Source organism: Molossus molossus, unplaced genomic scaffold, assembly GCF_014108415.1.
Source record: "Molossus molossus isolate mMolMol1 unplaced genomic scaffold, mMolMol1.p scaffold_m16_p_3, whole genome shotgun sequence".
Lineage (NCBI taxonomy): Eukaryota > Metazoa > Chordata > Mammalia > Chiroptera > Molossidae > Molossus > Molossus molossus.
Window position 1 is genome coordinate 43,776,579 of NW_023425366.1, and position 21,198 is coordinate 43,797,776.

Genomic DNA, 21,198 nt, shown 5'->3' on the forward strand with positions numbered 1-21,198 from the left:
AAAATTGAAATAGATAATATCTTCAATTTTATTTTAATTCAGTTTTATTTTTAAAATTTAAGTAATCCAGCATGATTAGATCATTGCAAAACAATATCTACTTTCTATAATTATCAATTGACTGCTTAATGTTAAGCTTAATATTTGTAATTAATATGTTTTTAGACTAAAAATACACAATTAATTTGCTTGATTTTAAAATAAAGATTGGTTCTTCATTTTATATTAATAAAATATGCTTTTCTGAGTTTAATTTTGGATAGGGTATAGAATGTCAAAACATTCCCCCATAAACACATACAGTAAAGAACTTTTCCTCAAAACCAAAGACATGGATATCTTTGCCATCTCAAATAGAATTTTAAGTGTTCAATCAATTTCAAAATATTTTTATATAAACAGTCATTCAAGATTATTTCATTACCCTTCTTTATTTTTCATTTCTAGCAGTTACTACTTCTTGACAATTGGCCATGTATTTACTCATTTGTTTATTTGATTGCTTATTTAGTTAACTGTCTCTCCTCACTAGAATATAAGCTTCATGGGAGCAGGGACTTTTCCTGCTTTAATTATTTCTGCATCCCCATCATCTTGAATAGCCTTGCATATACAGCTAAATTAATATTTATTTAATAACACATAAGTAGATAATGCAGGTATAGAAACATAACATCTATATCAATAGACTATAAGAATATTCAGTTACCTCTGGGTGGTAGTATAAGGGCAACTTTTTTTCTTTGTGTCCTATATTTTCTACAAGGAGTGGATATTAATTTCACAAATTTTTTTGAATTGATAGCTGAAATCTAATTTGAATAGGAAATTTTATACCTAAATATGAGGTATATTTTACATCTTTTATTTTAATATAAACTTGAATTCCTGATAACAGGTTAACTGGCAATGTATGCCTATAAATTCACATCTCACTTGAACTAAGCTGTTGAAATGGTATCACAATTAAGATCAGCAGTTCTTAACTAGACATTTCCCAAACTTAGTGAACACAAAACACTTTTTTTCCAATAACATGTAAGGACAGTCCCACAGAACTTGGGCAACTTCTACTATATCCCCATGACTGAGAAGCCAGTGAAGCGTTTGAAGGTGTGTAATTCAGCCAGATCTGGGAGACAGACTTCACTGAAGACAGAAGGACAAAGCTAGAGACAGGAAGAGCAGTCAGAAAGTCAGTACAGTTTACGAGGCAAGAGACAATGAAGGTCTGAACCAAATCGACTAGTGTTAGGGGTAGTAGAAATGGTTACTGAATGGAATAGGTTAAAAGCAAGGACCATTTAGAAAACAGTGTCAATGATGTAGAGTGAAGGATTGTAGAAAATTTCCCCCAAAAAGGGCAGAATTTTATGATGGCAATTGGCTCATCCCTAAACCATTGAAAAATAAGGATCTGCCTGAGTAAGACCAGTTAATGAGATAGGCACTTCAAAAGGGGATCATTTAAATATATTACAAAATTATCACAATAAACAACTAAATATTTAAATCCTCATTTTTAAAAACTTTATATAATAGTTGTACATATAGCTTAACTTTTGATAATTTAAGATAAAATAAACTACTTCCATAATGTTTAGATTCATTACTCAATATAAAGGCCAACTAAACCTTTTTTATTATTATTATTCACTATAAAATTTTATTTCATGCCTTAAGTGGGTTCACTTTAAGTGGTCTTTTTCTAGTACCAATTATTCTTGACCAGCAAGGACCTCCCATAATTAAAAGCCTCAGAGATTACTTAAGAAGAGAAAACACAGACTAAGAACAGTTGAGGAATGAACTTAAAGAACACATATATTTGAAGCAGAAGACAAGGAGCCCATGAAGAACTGAAAAGAAACAAACAGGTGATGCATTCACTAACTGCGAGGCAACCCACTCTGTTTTTTATAAATCTGCCTGTTGAATCCATCCTATTTTTCACTAAATTTACTTAATGGTGAACTCTTCTTTGTATGAAGCTAAAATCTGCCTCTGAAATACTTTGCCCCTAGTTTCAGCTACTATAACTACACAGAACAAATCTAATCTTTAAAAATATATATATACTTTAAGTGCCAGAAACAGTCACCCCCATAATGACAGCTATAATTTAACTGAGTAACTAATGTGTGCTGAGAGGGATACTCAGAGAGGTTGGGTAATCTGTCCAAAGCTACACCAAAGCCCGTGTTCTTTCTACTATGCGATGTTATGTCCTCTATTTCTCCAAGTTTTCTAATCTTCAGACTGGACAGCCTCCCAATTCCCTGCCTCTAGCGTGCTCTTCTAGAATTCAGTCTCCAGATGGCTGCCAGAGAAATCTTTCTGAAACCCAAATCTGCTCATGTGATTCCTACTGCATAAAACTTTTCAATGGCTTTCCAGCACACTTAGGATAAACAAACACTAACATGATTTATGAGGCCTTCGTGATTTGGCCCCTTCTTATTTCTCCATGTTTCATTACTCACAACCACTCCCCCAACTACTATGAATCCCACTCCTATTTCTCCAACCCACATTCTCATATCCAGTTATATGAACTGTCAATTGCTAGAACATAACATTCTCTCTTTAGGTTCTTGGTAAATGCTGTTTCCTCTACATGGAACACTACCCACTATTCCCTCTGCCTTTGCCCAGCTACCCTGTCTTATCCCTTAGGTCTCAGCTTAGATGTCACTTCCTCCATGAAGCCTTCTTTGACTACTGAGGTTTCAGATTGTTGCCCCTTCTGTTTATTTCTATAGTACCCTAATTATCACTATCTTCAAATACTACCTTAAAACTCTTCAAGTCTTATTCAGGTGTGTAGATTCCTGTCACTAGCATAAAAATATCCAGCTGAGCAAACAGCACCAGGTGCTATGGAACACCTGTGCATGAAAGCTATAACTATTACCTGGATAAAATAGGTCTGTTTCTTTCCTCTCCAAAAGAAAAAAAAGTCCAATTTTACAGACTCTCTCTCTATATATATATTTTTTAATCCTCAACCAAGGATATTTTTTCACTGATTTTTAGATAGAGTGGAAGGGAGGGCAGGAGAGAGAGAGAAAAATATCAATGTGAGAGAGACACAATTGGTTGCCTCCTGCACGACCCCAACCAGAGCCAGGAATCAAACCTGCAACCCAGGTACATGCCTTGACTGAAAATCAAACCCGAGACCTTTCAGTCCACAGGCCAACGTTCTAACTGCTGAGCCAAATCGGTCAGGGTGCGCAGACATATTTCAAAGAGATTCATTCCAAAGTTAACTTAAAACTATTAATCGGTGACATTTTTTGTGAGGACTCTGGGCATTATCATTCTAATTATTCAAATTATTATGTTCTTTAATTATTAACCTTACCATACATACATGCCAGAAGAAAGAGAGTGGCAATACAATGCAATATGCTTTCTAAAAAACGCATGCTCGTCACTCACCCGAAACCCCGCAATGAGAGTGATCATACAGATGACGTTGCTGAAGGGTAGACTTTTTGTAAATAACATGGGGATGGCCATTTTCATAACTAAAATGTTTGGAATCCTCTGTGGTATTCTTTAATGGTTCAATAAAATATTCTTCATCTTCCGTAGCAATAACACCATGCTGAAAGGGAAAGAGAAACAAAGGTGTAAGGCAAGAAGAATCATTTGAATATTATCATTACCAAAAGTTAAAAATAAACTGACGCTTCTCTAAATGGTTAAAAAACATGTTAATAAAAATTTAGCAAAGTCTGTACTCAGCAAAACATTATATAATTTTTCCTTTTGAAACAGATGTTTAAATACCTCTACATGCCATGCCCTGTACTAAGCATGACACATACATTATTTCCTCTAGTCTTCCGAACAACTCTTTGAGGTAGCAGAGACCTCTATGTGTTCACTAAGACTTATTCCCTTTCCAAATTGCGCGCACTTAACTACTTCCTCTCTGTTTGGGTAGAACTTTGTAACTGAGTTTTTGGCCAATAGAAAATGGACAGTGTTGGACATCACCTTCAGGCCCCGCCCCTGCAAACCTCCCAGTGGAATTCTCCACTCTCTCTGAAAAAAAAACCTGAGGAAGGTGAAAAACAAAAGAGAAGGAACCTAGGTCCCTAAATGACCCCACAGAAAGCGGTTGAACACAGACGCTGATATAAGAGAGAAATAACTGGCATTTTAAGGTTCATGTTATGCCAATTAAGATGTCCTTAATTATCCTTATTTTGCAAATGAAGCAACAGGCAGAGGTTATAAACTTTCCCCATATAGATGTAAGAAGGAGCTGGAATTCACACAAAACTCTGCTCTTATTCAGAGTATTAATTGCCTCACGCCTATTTATTTAGACAAGTCCTACTCAGCTCAGTCGTAGCTCCTCTTTAAAACATCCTCTAGCCCAACTGGAGTAGCTTCACCCGTTCCCTGAGCTCCAACAGAGCTTATTATTTAATTTTAATTAAGTTATTTTTAATTCATTCCACTGCTTTGCTACATCTCAACTTTTGAAGCTACATTTAAATTTGGTGTCACTTTTCAACTGCAAGTTTTATGTTCCCAAGTATACTAGTTGCTTTCTTAAAGCAAAGGGTTATGTCTCATATTTCTTTGTATCAGTTACAGCCACAGAAAGTGTCCCACATGGAATATGTGCACCAAATAAAACTTTGCTGATTAAAAGAAATGAGATAGTAAAAGTTATCTGTACCAGAAATAAGAACGTCCATCCCTGTCTAATCGTATTTTCTAAGTGTGGCTCATGTGAGGACTGCTCTTAATCCAACTAATTTACCCTGTAACACTGGATAAAACACACACTCTCCGGGTATTTCCTCAGCTGGAAAATGAAAGGGTTGGTGTAAATTAGTGGTTTTAAAACCACACTCTGGGGAGCCCTAAGGGTTCCATGGAAGTGCCCTCGGGGGATTGCCCCAGACAACAAAGAGAGACCTGCATGGCTTGGATTCCTGGGTTTAGGAATCAGCTGTGCTTTTATTGATCTATATATTAAGTTTCCACATAACATTTCATTTGAGAAAAGGGTTTTGCTTCTTTAAAAAGAAAAAATGCTGAATGCCTCTAGTCCAGGTAATCTCTAAGGTCCCTTTGTATCTAAGCCTCTACGATTCTGCTTAGGGAAATTCATGTTGCGTATCATATGCTTGGAAAGAAAGATAAGACTTAATCAGAACTGCTCTAACTTATAGATGAAGTTGGCAGCCACCTATACAAAATGAGCTAAGAGATGTAAAACAAAAACAACCCAGAAAAAGCAGTCCTTAGTCACTTCATATTATTTTCACCATCGCTCACTTTACTGTAAAGATATTAATCTCAAAATTAAATGCAAACACTGACAGGCATAACATAACTGCCGTTAACAAATGCTAATGCCTGAGATGAATTACTTTACCAGGAAGATTAACAACGTGGCAGTAAACTGAACAGGTTCCTGCAGGAAGGAGGCGTGCATGAGAAGTTCTGGTAAGAGGGAAGGGTGGGAAGTGGGGTCTAGAGTACAGCACTGAAGTCATGTCATGCTGCACTGTTGGCAAGTCACTCAAGACAAGAAACTCAGGCTGCTGGGGAAGACAGAGTCACAGGCCTTGTAAGGAAATACAATCTCTAGTTTCAAGAACGGAAAGACTCTGGAAGAAAATCCAGAGATTGTATGCATTAGGTACTCTGCAAAATGTTCACACATGTTATCTTATTTAATCTTAATAGCTCTTTGAAGTAAGTACTACCATCAGCTCATCTGTGCAGATGAGAAACCACAACGGAGCAAATTTAAGTAACAAACTCACTTGATTGACTTTGGCTGGACTGTTAGCCACTATACTGTAATTCCCTTATCTTACGAGGGTTCTTTCTGACTTTATTATTCATTCCCCACCTAGGTTTTGAATGTCTGTCACACGGCAGGCACTGTACTAGATTGTGGGGATACAATACTGAACAAAACAAAGTCCGGCTCTATCATGGAACTTACATTCTCTAGAAAACAATGATTCATTCATTAGATAAATAAATGATAAATTGGGTAGTGATAACACAGAAAATAAAGCAGTGTAAGAGAATAGAGCATACTTAGAAGTAAGGGAATTACACAAACTACTTAGGACGGTGAGGACATCCTTTCTAATAAGGTGACATTTGAACAGAAATGTGAGTCAAGTGATCAGGGTTGTAGTTCAGCCAAATAAATTCCATGAAGGGAATTGAAGGTGGAATTTGAAGCAGGGTTGGGAGGGATGTGTGGACAATGAAAAGGGTCAGTGACTGTACTGGAAAGATAGAAGACAGGAACACTTGACATTGAGACTATAGAAAGGAGCAGGCCAAACAGGTATCTTGGGAGACAGCAGACCAGATAGCATGAATGGCATTGCCTTCGCATGACAATAGGGTAGGAGCATGTGTGCAGTATCTGAGAAATAGCAAGGAACTACTTGGCTAGAGGGAGGGAAGGGGAAATGGTTATGAAATTAGAAAGGTGCTGGAGGCCAGAGGATGGAGGTGCTGAATCAAGTGGGGCTCCCAACCTGTGCGTGCCCAGCAGGAGCCCTGCTCTCACGTTGCTCAGCATCCCACTCAGCTCTGCCCTGCCTGCCTCAGCACCTCAGGAGTAACCTCATCCTGCCCCCTTTCCCTGTCATACCTGTCCTTACAAGAAAGCCAGTATCCATCCCCTGGATTCTATTCCCTACATGGTCATACACATCATGTGTTCTGATCCCATTTGCTACTGCCTCCCTTCACCATTTCAAACCCTTCTACCATGCCTCTCAAACTCCAGGTCCGTTATCAACAAAATTTACCCTCAGTCTCATCTGTGAATGCTCACTTCGTCTGGCTCAAACAAAAACCCGAACTTCCCTAAATGACACTCTTCCCTGGAATCCTCTAGAATGGTGCGACTTTCTCTCCTACATGCCTCCTATCAGACTTGCAAGTAGGGTGGGTGTCCTTGTGACTCACTGCCATTTCCAACCAACTCTCCCTCCCTCCCTCCTCCAAGAAAACCCAAACAAACAAAAGCCACCAGCTCTGAACCTCAAGGAGGTCCACCTTCTCCCTCTGCTAATTGTGTTACCTGCTAACTCAGAGTCACCTTTCTTGTTCCTTAAGCACTTCGGCTTCTAGATCACTGTCACTCTCTGCGATACTATTCCTGAAATAAGTGTTGATTCTAATGTCTTCTTCTATCATCAGTTCTTAAATGTATGTGTGTGTGAGTGTGTGTGTGATATGTGTGTGGTGGGTGTGTGAGTGTGTGTGTGGTGGGTGTGTGGTGTGTATGTGTGATGTGTGTGAGTGTGTGTGGTGTGAGTGAGTGTGTGATGTGTGGTGTGTGTGTGTGTGTGATGTGTGTGGTGTGTGTGTGTGGTGTGTGTGATGTGTGTGGTGTGTGTGTGATGTGTGTGGTGTGTGTGTGTGGTGTGTGTGATGTGTGTGGTGTGTGTGTGTGATGTGTGTGGTGTGTGTGTGTGGTGTGTGTGATGTGTGTGGTGTGTGTGATGTGTGTGTGAGTGTGTGGGGGGGGTGTGAGTGTGTGGGGGGGGTGTGTGGTGTGTATGTGTGATGTGTGTGAGTGTGTGTGGTGTGTGTGAGTGTGTGATGTGTGTGGTGTGTGTGTGATGTGTGTGGTGTGTGTGTGTGATGTGTGTGGTGTGTGTGATGTGTGTGTGAGTGTGTGATGTGTGTGGTGTGTGTGTGTGATGTGTGTGGTGTGTGTGTGGTGTGTGTGATGTGTGTGGTGTGTGTGATGTGTGTGTGAGTGTATGTGTGTGGTGTGTGTGAGTGTGTGGGATGTGTGTGCGTGTGTGTGTGTGTGAGTGCATGTGCCATGGATCCCTTTGGAAGTCTAGGGATGAAGCCCAGGAATCACTTCTCAGAATATTTTTATTGCAGAAAAAATACACGGGGTTATAAATAAAATCAATTGTAGTGAAACACAGGTATCAAAATATTTTAAGTGTGATAGTAATACATATAATGTTTATAACACTTTAAATAAGATCTGCAGTGGATTTAATAATTAAGAATTTCACAATAGTAATTTTGAAGCTGTAAAAATTAGAAAATGATAAGAAAATATAATTTCTACTGGGGACAAAGTCACAGGTATTGCTATTATTTTATTGGTTTGTTAGCTGTATACAAAATAGAAGGAACTGTTACATTCATTCAAGAATTAGTAAAAATAAAGTGTAGTTTTCCCCTGCCTGCCTCAGGACCCCATTGCAGCTCACAAACCCCCTGAATTCTATCCAGAAACCCCAGGATTAGAACTACGGACATAGATGACCTCTTCTACACCTGCCTCCTCTCTTTCATATACTGTGTCCTTCACCTTACCTCAGACACTCACACCTACAGTCAAAACCTAGACTTCAGTGTGATCAATATTTGCCACCTTGTCATAGTCCCCATTTCAAGTACTCCATTCTTCGATCTTCCCAGTACTGTCTCTCTAGTGTCTCAGCTTTAAGAGACAGCCCTTTTATGCCCAACACGACCCACTGATCTTTTCCATCATCCACCAGTTTATGTGCTCACTTCCCTCCCAGTCCAGCTTCAGTTCCACCTTGCCCTTTCTCCCTTCATGGAATTGATTTGGCTAAACCACAACCCTGATTAAATTCAACTGTGCTACGCTGGGCCTCTATCCTTGAAGCTTCCTTCAGCCAGAGGAAAACACACTGAGATGCCAACTGGTCTCATTTCAACTTCATCATCATAATCTCAACTGTGTCCTGAACGCTTCATGGCAATTACACTATGTTTCTCTCGTTTATTCAGTATCCTGCTCTCCTGGATAAATATTTCATACTTTCTCCTCTCTTCTTAATCCCCCAACACCTCATTTTCCATCTCCTGTTCCAATAAACAACATGGTACAACCTCCTACAAACTCGTTCAACCACAAATACACCACCTACCTGATTCTCATGTCCATATAATCTACTTTATATCCTGTTATTATGGATGAGCTGTATATTCGCCTAGCTAAAGACAATTATTCAATTATTCTATTGATGCAGATGAGTCCACCCTTCTCTACCTATCAAAAACATCACTCCAGAAACTTCCCTTCTCTCTACATAATCATTCCTCTCAAAACAAAACCTCACCCCACTTCTGCCTGCAGCAACCGATCATTTCTTGCTTTACCAAAATTCCTTAAGTTATTGTCTACATCGTCTTTTCTCTTCTCCCATTCCTTCTTAAACTTTTGCCAACAGGTTTTTGCCTCTTCCAAACACCCACCATGACTTCATCAAAACTGCTTTAGTCCAAGTCACCAATAACCTCTTCAATGATAAATTCAATGGTTCATTTTCTGTCCTACTCTTATTTTGACTCAGCAGCATTTTTCTCTTGAAATACTTTCTTACTTTGGCTTCTAGGATATTTGCCTGGTTTTCCTTCAATTTCTTACTACACTCCTCTTTGCTGGTCTCCTCCATATCTTCCTGACCTTCTTAAACCCATTCGAGTACCCAAAGGTTCAGCTCTTGGACATCTTTTTTACTCTATCTATTCTCTCCACCTAAGAAATCCCATATAATCTCCTGACTCTAGCTGTCATCTATATATTGATGACTCCCGAATTTGTGAGTTCATAATTTACATTTCTTCTGCATATCCAACATCCTATATAACATCTCAAATTTAACGTGTCCAACTGAAGTTAGAGTGTACACCCTCCTCCCAATCTATTCTTCCTACAGCTTTTCGATTTCAGTTAACGTCTGAGTCTTCTTCATGCTATTTGATGACTGCTATATTTTTCCAGTTGCTCAAGGCCTCAAGCTTGGAGTCATTAATCATTAATTTTATCCTGTGTCCTCTAAAATCTAACATCTGGCCTCCAGTTCCCTTTCAAACCTCACCTTCCATTATTCTTCCCCTCTTTCACTTAGCTCTAGCCATAGTAGACTTGCTTTTCCTCAAACAGTCTTAGATTAGACCTTTGTACTTAAAGATTCCCACCTGGAAATCTTATTCCTAAAATGTCAGCATTCTCTTCCTCATTTCCCTTAAAGTATGTACTCAATATTTTTCCACCTCAGAACTTATCATTATCTAACACACTACTATTTTTATTTATGTATCTTATTATATATCTCCTCCACTAGAATAAAAGCTATATGATAAGGATTTTTGTTTCATTCACTGTTGTACTCATAGCACCTAGAAAAGTGCTATTAAATGATAGGTATTTATAAGTATTTTATGAATAGATAAATGAATAATGGAAAAAGTAGAAAGGCAACTGTGGATAAAACAAAATGAATAGAAAGTTTAATGGGGTCACTGGTCTTTCCTAACAAGCTATATAATCTTTAGTATCTTCAGAGAGATTAAAGAAAATCATTTTTCATGAAACAAAGACAATATATATAGAAAAAACAATAAAAAAAAAAAAAGAAGCCCTCTTGAAAATCAGAAATAAAAATCCCTCCAAAGAAGATTGGAATATAAAGGGTGGGGCAAAAGTAGGTTTACAGTTATTCATATGGAAAGTAAGACAATAATTAAAAAATAATAATACAAGAATAAACTCTGTAAAAGTACTTTTACCCCACCTGTATTTCACACAATAGATATAAAAACTAAGAAAGTGGATAATATTGATCACTTGGTTTAAAAAAAAAAATCATATTTTTTTTTCCTCTATAAGATAAAATAAAATTAGAAACTCCAGAAAAACAAGACCTGGACAAGAAAGCCATAGTCCTAAAATATGACATTGTGTTTAACAGCTGATAGTCTATAATGTTAGAAATATTGTCTTTTGAATGGTACAAGGGTTGTAACACTAAAACTATGAATAAGGAAATGGGACTAGAAAACATTAACAATCTCTACATCTAATTTTTTAGAGAACAGTTAAAAACAGAATTGGTTACAAGAGGCCTTTGGAAAGTAGATTTTTTTTTTAACTTGTATACATATTTATTTGATTAAACATATACGTAACATGATACAAAATATGAATGAACACAAGGGTTACTAAGACAAGTAGGTAAAAGTGTAATGAGGAACAGGATATTTACATAGTCTCAAAGTATCTGTTCACAATGTTCACAAATTCCTTATCAGTTGCCAAGGAGAAAATAGTAACTTCAATGGACAAACATGGCAGACTTCACCTTAATCAAGTAATTAAAGTTAGTTCACCTAGACCATGTGTTTCAATAGGAAGCAAAGTAAAAAAGATAGGTGTTAATAAAGAGAGGGAAAAATAACAAGAGACAGAAAGTCTCAATGAGGATTTTAAAAAATAGCCAGTATGGCTCAGTTCATTGGAGCATCGTCCCTGCACCAAAAGGTCTCGGGTTCAATTCCTGGCCTGGGCACATACCCAGATTGTGGGTTCAATCCCCAGTCGGGATGCTTACAGGAGGCAACTGATATGTTTCTCTCTCTCCGTCTCTCTTCCTCTTTCTATTTCAACTTCCTAAAATATTATTAAATATCTATTATGTACTATATGGTCTTATTAGATGCCAGGGATAAAAAAATTAATAAAATACAAATCCTCTACATTTTCTCACCAACATGTGGTTTAAATTTATTTTATCTTCTCCATTCTCAATGCATAGTATTGTAAAGGCCTTCATTGTCTCCTAAATGTTCTAACTCATCTTCATCCTCCAATCACTCCTGTTCCCTCAAATCTCACAATGGAATTAGGTGTTCTTGGTTTTTTTTTTTCTTAAATCTCAAATATGTTCCTTTAATGACACTGGTAAAACTATCAATTTGGTATGAACAATAATTAATGTTCATACCAAACTTAAAGGGCTTGATCATTGACTAGGATCGGTACTTTTCTATCATATTTAACAGCAAGGGTCATGTTAACATATGAAAGCTTTTATAAAACACATTTATTTTGATCATTTATTTTTATTCAAAAAAGATCAATCTATTTTGTATATAATGCCTAACATTGTTTACAGAGAAAGAAACTAGTGATACAAGTATTCAATGTATCTATTTATAGGCATTAATCCCAAATCTTAACATCTATATAATCATTTTGACCCACTAACAACTATGGAAAGTGGACAATCTGAGCAAATTCTTAAATATACCTATAGTGAAAATTTTCTTAAACTGTGTTGTTCTTAATCCTTTCAAATGTAGGACTTACTTAACTCCAATTCTAATTATGTATTTGTTATAATAAAGTGGGAATAAGGATATGAATGTGATAGAGTATGGAAGAAAAATGGTTTCTGAAAATATGACTTGAGCATAAAAATATTTGTGCTCTTGGCAGTGCCCTTGGTGGTCCCCCGATCTGTCTCCCGAGCAGACCCTCAGCTCTGACTTCCCGAAGAACCACGTCCTGGGTGAGCAGGTGAAACTCATCAAGAAGATGGGCGCACCTGACTCACCTCCAGGGGCTGGCGCCCCCAGGCGGGGCTCACCTTCAAGCACCAGTAGGAGCCTTTGGAGCCCAGAGACCTCCGAGGGCCCCTCTGCATTCCCGTGGTGTCTGGCTTTTGCCTGAGCTGCTCCCCAAAACCACTAGACCTCCTTTTAACCACCCTAGAGCCCTCTCCCATGCATTGGACCAGATGGAAACAATAAAGCTTTTTGCAACAACACTAACAATATGTTTGTGCTCTTTACACAAATAGAGCTTTACTGGAACGTCTACATCCGCCTGAATAGGGTAAAAGCAGTAGAGGAAGTGTGAGAATATAGTTCGTTTTGCAGCTTTGAACTGTGTATTTACCATCAGACTAGAAGGGACTCAAATGCCCAGGATAGACCCTACACTCTTGAAATCCGTTTTCTAAGTAAAATTCGATTTATAGTCAATCTTCAGATAAATGCAGGAAAATATCATTTCATAAAGAGATATTGGTATAAACGACTTTGCTTCAAGGATTTATAACCACCCTGGCCGATATGGCTCATTTGGTTGGAGCATTGTCCTGTACGCTGAAAGGCTGTGGGTTTGAGTCTTAGTAAGGGCACATGCCCAGGCTGTGGGTTCCATCCTTAGTCAGGGTGTGTACAGGAAGACAACCGATCAATGTTTCTCTCTCACATTGATGTTTATCTCTCTCTCTCCCTTCTCCTTTCTAAAATCCATTTTTTAATTAAAAAAAAAAAAGAATTTATAACCATAAGTAGGCTATACATAACTAAGCTATGTTAACAACCAGAGAAAGATATTATAGAAAGAAACCTAAAGAGGCAATTAGTGTTGAATATGCACACATACATACACACATAAAAGATATCTTACTTGGCCTGGTCAGTGTGGCTCAGTGGTTGAGCATCGACCCATGCACCAAGAGGTTGCTGGTTCGATTCCTGGTCAGGGCACATGCCCAGGTTGTGAGCTGAATCCCCAGTGGGGGACATGCAGGAGGCAGCCAATCGATGTTCTTTCTCATCGAAGTTTCTCTCTCTCTCACCCGCTCCTTTCCTCTCTAAAATCAATAAAGAAAAAAATTAAAAAAAAAAAAAAATCTTACTTGAACAGAGAAACTTAAATCTAAACTTAAACCTGAAATTTCATTTATTTTTCTACTCATAATACTGAGTTTTAAATACTGCTGTTACTTTAAAATATCAATACAAACATATCAAAAAAGATATCAAAAGCAAAGGCAGCAGAAATAACAAAAAATTTAGACTATTACCTTCCCTACTTAAACTTATGTGTGTGTGTGTATTATATATATACATATATATATATATTCCAAAGAAAGACATTTACATTGCAAATTTATTTCCCCATAAGAAATTTAAAATTATAACATCTACTTACCAACCCAATACAGTTGCTTAAAGCCACTTTTGTTGTACTATGTTGATCTTGCAAGTATCCTGTGTAGTGACAGTTGTCTAAAAAATCATGTTTCCACTGGGGTCCATCTTTCCCCCAGTATTCTACGGTAAAATGTTTGGACACAAAATCTGTGTTGAGAGTCAAGTTTAGGTGAAAGTGCTTGCCATAGGCTGAAAGTTTAAAAAATAACTTAGATGCTGCCTGCTGTGGATCAATAGGGTCCATACTCCGTCTTCTCCTGGAGTGTTTATCATTTTTCACAGTAAAGCTGAGGAAATCTCCATTTTGGTCAACCCTTATTGGAATAGTTAGCTGGTAGTGTTCTAGATAAGTCAGGAATTCCTCTTTGTAATCATAAAGCAGAGAATCCAGAAAAAAACACATGGAAGAAAAGAAAATTTAACAGAACAACAAAGTAGCAGTATAAACAACAACTATATCGGTTGAAATTATGCAACATTATATGTGAGTTATAGACATAAAATGTTATAGTAAACAAAAATGAAAGAGTAAAAGTTTGAAATCTAAAGATGAACTAAGTTTCAATTATTTCATTCCTCAAATAACAAATTTAAACAACTATTTTTCTTTTTTAAATTTAATTTTAAAAACATGAATTCTAAGGGCACAATTCTACAGACATATGAATATTTAATATTGAAATTTAAAACAGTAAAAAACACACATATGTAAAAGAATAGAATTGAGCTCAAATAAAATGTTTATGAAAGTTATACAAAATTATTTATAAAGAATCTTTATAGCCTTGAAGAAATTTTTTTTTCATAAGTTATCAGTGAGCCACTTTGTAAAACAGTCTGGTAATTCCTCCAAAGATTAAACATGGAACTACCAGCTGACCCACCAATTCCACTGCTACGTATACACCCAAGAAAATGAAAACACATATCCACGCAAAAAATTGTACATGAATGTTTATAGCAGCATTATTCACAATAGCCAAAAGGAAGAAATACCTCAAATGCCTATCAAGTGATGAATAAATGAATAAAATGTGCTATATTCACATAATAAAATGTTATTCTGCAATAAAAAGAAATATGGTACTGATACATGCAATGACGTGAATGAACCTCCATAATAACTGTGTTCATAATCAAAGTTCATTATCTAACATTATTATAAAAACATGCTAAGTGAAAGAAACTAGTTCACAAAAGACCACATATTATATGATTTCCACTTACATAGAACTATCCAGAATAGGCAAATCTCTAGAGACAGAAATAGAATAGAGATTGCCCAAGGCTAGGACTATAGGATGGTTTAGGGGGAATTTATGAGTGACTATTAATGGGTATAGGATTTTTTTTTTAGGATGATGAAAATATTCTAAATTTGATTGTGGTCATGGTTGTACAACTCTGTGAATCTATTATAAACCATTTGAATAGTATACTTTAAATGGCTAAATCATATATCTATTAAATCTCAATAAAGCTGTTTAAAAATCATCAGAATGACAAAATATTCAGAGGACTATTAAATATATTTTCATCATTTATGTGTACTAACTATTATCAATCCACCTTCTTAACTATACCTTCCTTTAGCATGGTTAACTACCAAGGAAAACCAAATGTCTGCCTGATGCCCCACTGTCTATGCATGGAGTTCGCTCCCATGAAACCATGACCAAATGGAAATAATTTGAAAGATAGTATTTATTTTACTCCTCATGAATAAGATTTCATACCAAATGCTATGGCTTTGTTGATCTACGTTGAGAGCCACATTTTGTACATATGGATTTCTAGACATCAGTCTATAATATCTTTGAAAATCTGGTTCGTCAGCACCAAAAAAAAATGATCTGTAACTACACATTCATGAGATGGGAATCCAAAAGGTCTGCTTTCAATAATTCTACAAAGATTGGACTGGTTCATGGAAAACAAAATGACATTCGCTCCTGGGATCTTTCTGTAAGATCTTTTCTATGATACAAAGTTCAATTTTGTGCATGAAAATCATAAGGACCTATGGGTTAGAATTTAAATAGTTGAACTTCTTACAACCTACTTTTTTTTACCAAGGTTCTAGTCCTTAGATCAGAATTCTTAAGTTTAAGAAGAGCATTTTTTTTCACTAAGGGTCCATATTAGAAAAATCTTGTATCAGAATTTGTCTGGTTTCTTGCTCTTTCATAGTATAAACCTTTGGATTCCTTTTGAACATGACATTACAGCAATGAATGAGCCTATCAAAATTTAGGATTCAGAAGAAGAGGCCGGAGTCTATCATCTTCTGAAAAAGACCAGTCAACTTTAAAATCCACTGGATATTAAACACCAGTAGAACAAGTTAAACAGACTTTTAGACTCCTTAACATTTATGAAATGAACACTGAACAGACACAGGAGGCCTCTGCTCCTATCACTCCATATCCCAAAGAATATGTTCATGCAAACTAAATATTCAGAATCTTTTCTTGTCAGATTAATAGCAAAAAGTTTTGTCTGTTTCAAAAGCAGGAATCCTACCTTGTGAACTGTATGAGAGCCTGTGGTCACTATGAAATTCCGATGAAGCCATGATGAGGCTCAAAATCCAGGTCAACGTCTTCCACAAAATTTCCATAATTTAGCAAACTGGATGATTTTCTGGAGGGCTACCTATGTGCTAGAGAGTCAATACCACAGCAGATTAGTTTTTAGATGGTCCACTGTTTAACAGGTACTTTTCCCGATATCCCGTACTTTCTTCTATATCTGGATTCATATTCTCAATCCAAAATGAAACAATTAATGATGGTAAAATTTTCATTAGAAGAGCATTAAGCTGATTATTTACTAAAGTATGGCCATTTTTTAACCTAGTAAAACAAAAACAAAAATTTTAATTAACTGAAAAATATCTTGAATGGACAGATCTATGTTGCTGATTCCTTGCCAAAGGACATATACTACGAAATAATTTAATGTAGTTAAATTAGACCATTGTTGTTCTTTATAGTCTAAATAAAATTCACAAGACTAAACACAGAGTTAGAAACCTAAATGTTTAGCAGGATAATGTCAGAGCTATTTAATAATCAAAGAAGGAGTCTGAAGAGAAAGAAAAGTTCTTTAAAAAGAAACTTTGAAGATAACAATGTGTGGGTACAGTGACTAACCTCCTTTTGATAAAATTAAAAAGTAGGCTGACTTCACCATCAAAGTTCATTTTATGAAAGTGTTCAACAGTATGTGATCCCATTGCTTTACATGCTTTTTAGAACATCCACAGATTGATTTGTTGCATACTAAGGCACCTATTTTTTTTCTTAGAGACTAGATTTACAAACACACAGTGACATTTAGCCGCCGTCTGAATGCTCAGACAGTAACACAAGCTAAACTTCTGAAAAGTTGAATCATATTTATTGCAACCCTTGACTTTATCTGGAAGTCTTATATGACTTCCAAGGTAATTCATATAAGACAACTTCAACTACCTAGACTCTATCTGAAAGGAAAAGAAATTCATTCTCTGGAAAGAAAATAATGTTTAAAAATTCATTTTGGGTATCACAACAGATTTCATGTCCTATCTCATGTACTTTCCCTCTGACATACAACCTCACTCCGAGCCTATGAATTCACACTTCATACAGAAAGCTAGCGTACTTGGCTACCTGATGTCCCAGCACATAGCACTTTAGAAGAAAACAAAGGGACCAGAAACTATCTCACTAACAGCACAAAAGTGATTAATAATAATAATAATAATAATAAGGACAAAAAACTAAAAAGTAGTTTTAGAACTCCAAATCAATACAGTTTGGTGTAGAAACAGTCCTCACTTTTATGGTTTAAGAGTTGCAGTTGTGCATATGACTGTGTTATAATCAGTATCTGATACTCAGAATACTATGCCTGAGTCAGGAATAAAAGGTTAAACTACTCTTAATAAGACAACTTACTATAAAGATAGATAAGTACAAAAGCGATGTTAGAGATTTTTATCCCATGTCTCTAATATATGAGATTATCATAATAAATGCTTAAATATTGGTTGGTTGAAAAAAATGAATAAGTAAATAAAGAGTTGTTCAAATAAAGTCACTTTAGGCATATAAAAGGATACTTGTAGTTAACTGGAAAATTATGTGGAATACCTTATTCCTTATGGTGCTAGAAATATTGGTTATTACAACATATAAAACAACCACAACCATTTAAAATTCTTTATGTCTGTCTCTACAAGTTATTAAACTGCTAAGCCTTGAAAAGGCTATTTCATCAATCAACAAATATTGTCTTACTATATTTTCAAAATGATATTATAACAACATGGGACACAGAAAAGATTAAGACTCAATCATTACTTATAATCTAAGTAACAAAGGTAAAATTCAAGGCAGACTGACATATGTCGTAGTGATGTTTGGAAAGGTGTTCAAGATTCGATGAGGGAGATGACTTCTGAATCAGAGAAGGATGCGTCAAGGAAAGTTTATTAAAAAAAAAAAAAATAGCATTTGAGATAGGCCCTCGAAGATGAACAGAATTTCACAGATTGCTGGGGGCAATCATGACAAATTAAAGAAATAGATTCCATAGAGTCTAAATGGTAAGGAAAAAAAAGGAAAATAGTATTAGTAATAAGTTTGGTTCCTATGCAGAAGACTAATAGGTGGTATCTAGAAAGGTAGTTCAAGGTCAGACCAAAAATAAGGGGAATTTGAAATATATGTCACTTCTTTGAATATTCACAACAATCTCGTGAAGTAGGTATTAGTGCCCTGTGCCCAGGCAGACTCTAATAATCCTGCTTCCTGATATCTCCACTCTTGTGTAAACTGCATCCCTTGACAAATTTGCTCCTAATTGAAGACCTCAATGTGGAGGGGATATCACTTCCATGATTAAATTACAAAAGATTCTAACTGCCATCTTACTGTGAACTCTCTCCCCCTTGTTGATTTGATGAAGCGAGCTGCCATATGGGGAGGCTCACATGGTAAGGAACTGGAAGCAGCTTTTAGATAACCATTGGCAAGGAGATGAGGCCCTCAATGCAATAGCCTGCAAGAAACTGAATCCTGCACATTAATATGTAAGCTTAGAAGCAGATCCCCTCCCGGTTGAGCCTTCTATGGTGACCCCAGTCCTTGCCAACACCTTCACTGAGATTCATGACAGACCCTGAAGTACAGGGATAGCTCAGCCATGCCCAGACTTCTGAACCACAAAAACTCTGAGATAATAAATGTGTGTAATTTTAAGCCATTAAGTTTATGGTTTTTTGTTTGTCTGTTAGTTTTGTTTTTTGTTGTTTTATTATTTATTTCTTTATTTATTTATTTTACAGCAATTGATAACTAAGACAGCTGCCAATTTACAGATAAAGAATCTGAAGCTCATAGTGGTCATAGTATATAGATAGAAAACAGCAGAGCCCAGAGTCATAAAAAGGCTACTTAGATCTAAGGTCTAAATTGTTTCTATTACATCACACTTCCAGTTTAAGACACCCTAACTTAAATATTCAATCACAGTTGCATATAACCAGTATCAGATAAGATATTCATAAATGGCATAGGTTAATTAATGTGAATAGTTTTAAGCAACTTTATACACATTTGTTTCACTTCAAAATTATTTCTACAATGATTTGGCAAGACAGCAGGCACTATATATCCTTTCTCGGGCAAAAATCTATAAAGAGATTAAATCACACAATTACTCAATGACAGTAATGAAAATAATCCAGTTATCAGTTAGCTGATCTCATTTCTTATAGTTCACTCCTTTTTCCCTTGAGAAATTTCCTGCTCTTCAATTTTGTAACCTTCACTCTTACCATTACTAACACTGTCCTGTAAACACCCAAGCTAAGTAAACCAGTAGCATTGAGAGAAAAAGTAATATGTAACTATTTGGCCAGAAGTAGACTAACATTTGATTTAAGGACTTAATAGTAAAAAGGGCATCGGTGCACGGCAGAAAGAGCAGAAGCTCTGAGGTTAAACAAACCAGAGCTACAGTCTTGGTTCCACCACTACCTACAGTATCTGGCACATAGGCACTCAATACATTTGGCTTTCTTTCTCCTTTACTTACGCCAGCCCTCACTTTCCACATTTTTCAAGCCTCCAGTGCCAGTGAAGAAAGTTAATAGTAAGTAGATGAGTTGGCTCAAGCTCAACGAATATCAACAACAAACATATCTTAGTCGCCTCACAACAAAAATGAATGGGGTGGGGTTGGGAGTGGGGGTGGGGAGGCTGGGAGGGGAAGCCCACAAATGCCTGAGGGCTCCTGGGAGCAGGAAAAGAGCTACAAATTGGGTGCTTTCTTAGCCTGGACACTCCTCTAAGATACTTCTCTGACCCAGGTACTCCACCTGCAGATAATCTGCACCCCAAGCTGGTCCTCCAATAGAACTCTGTGCCCCAGGCTGCCTGATACCTGGGGATCTCCTTCGAGCCAGGGCTCTTCTGGCCGAGGCTAAGGATCACAGATATCTTCCAGCCACTCCATGAGTGAGACAAACCAAACATTTGTGGGGCCCTCAGAGCTCCCCACAGCATCAGCCATATCCTGCTGAACCAGGGACCAGGGCCCGGCAAGGCCTGTGCTGGTGGGGGTTTTGCTGCGGGATGTGGTCCTTTCTTTGCGGAAAATACCACATCAGCTACCAGCATCACCTGCTGCCTGAGACAAGGAAGGGGATGTGTCCGGAGGCGAGTGAAGAGGAGGAGGATGATGGCTTCATCGAGGTCAGTTACACTCAGCCTGGGGCCTGCAGGCTGGAGACACAGGGTGGCAGGAACCAATTCAACCTCTGATTTCCAGTCTTTGGACACCTCCCTGTGCCCCCATGCGGACACTGTAAGGATTATGAATACTACATGGGAGCCACGGGTTTAAGGGCTGACACTAGCCATCAAAGTGACAATGTCCCTTTTTTGCTCAATAACCCTCAAGTGCTCCCTGCTATTCTCAGGATAAAGCCTATCAAGGGCCTAAACTCTGAAAATAAGGCTTCTGTCCGCCTCTTGGTTTCCTTTCTCGCCTTTCCTTACTATACTCCCTACTTAATTATTATTGTATACCAGATGATAACAGTTTAGCAGATGAATATCAGTGTGCCAAGTTTCTCACTGAAACTTTTTCCTATCAATAAAGTGGATAATCTAAATAGTTAAAAACAATTTTTTTTTAAATGAATGGGTTAACTTACTTTCTCACACCTGCTGAAGACCTTAACCTGCATATCATCAACAACTAAGTAGAGTCACTGATAGATATAGTTTCCAAAATTCAAACTAACATTAAAACATTACATAATTGCCCAGAAATCATAATGCATTAACTCTTTACATTGTATAGCAGAAGCATTATTATGGAAAAGCACAAAAGCTTTGA

General features: G+C 36.9%; 2 protein-coding genes across 2 annotated transcripts in view; both read right to left on the minus strand.

Annotated features, from left to right (window-relative positions):
* The window catches only part of ADAMTS6 (ADAM metallopeptidase with thrombospondin type 1 motif 6), a 222,699-nt gene extending 206,254 nt beyond the window's left edge, over positions 1-16,445 (minus strand). Inside the window, exons 1-3 of the mRNA XM_036279502.1 lie at positions 16,327-16,445; positions 13,802-14,166; positions 3,445-3,613 (exon numbers count right to left, since the gene is read on the minus strand). Coding sequence (XP_036135395.1) covers positions 3,445-3,613; positions 13,802-14,166; positions 16,327-16,423 — 631 coding nt within the window. The 5' untranslated portion in view covers positions 16,424-16,445. The remainder of the gene's footprint in view (positions 1-3,444; positions 3,614-13,801; positions 14,167-16,326) is intronic.
* The window catches only part of CENPK (centromere protein K), a 75,989-nt gene continuing 71,178 nt past the window's right edge, over positions 16,388-21,198 (minus strand). Inside the window, exon 10 of the mRNA XM_036279506.1 lies at positions 16,388-16,465. Within this exon, the coding sequence (XP_036135399.1) occupies positions 16,427-16,465 (39 nt within the window). The 3' untranslated portion in view covers positions 16,388-16,426. The remainder of the gene's footprint in view (positions 16,466-21,198) is intronic.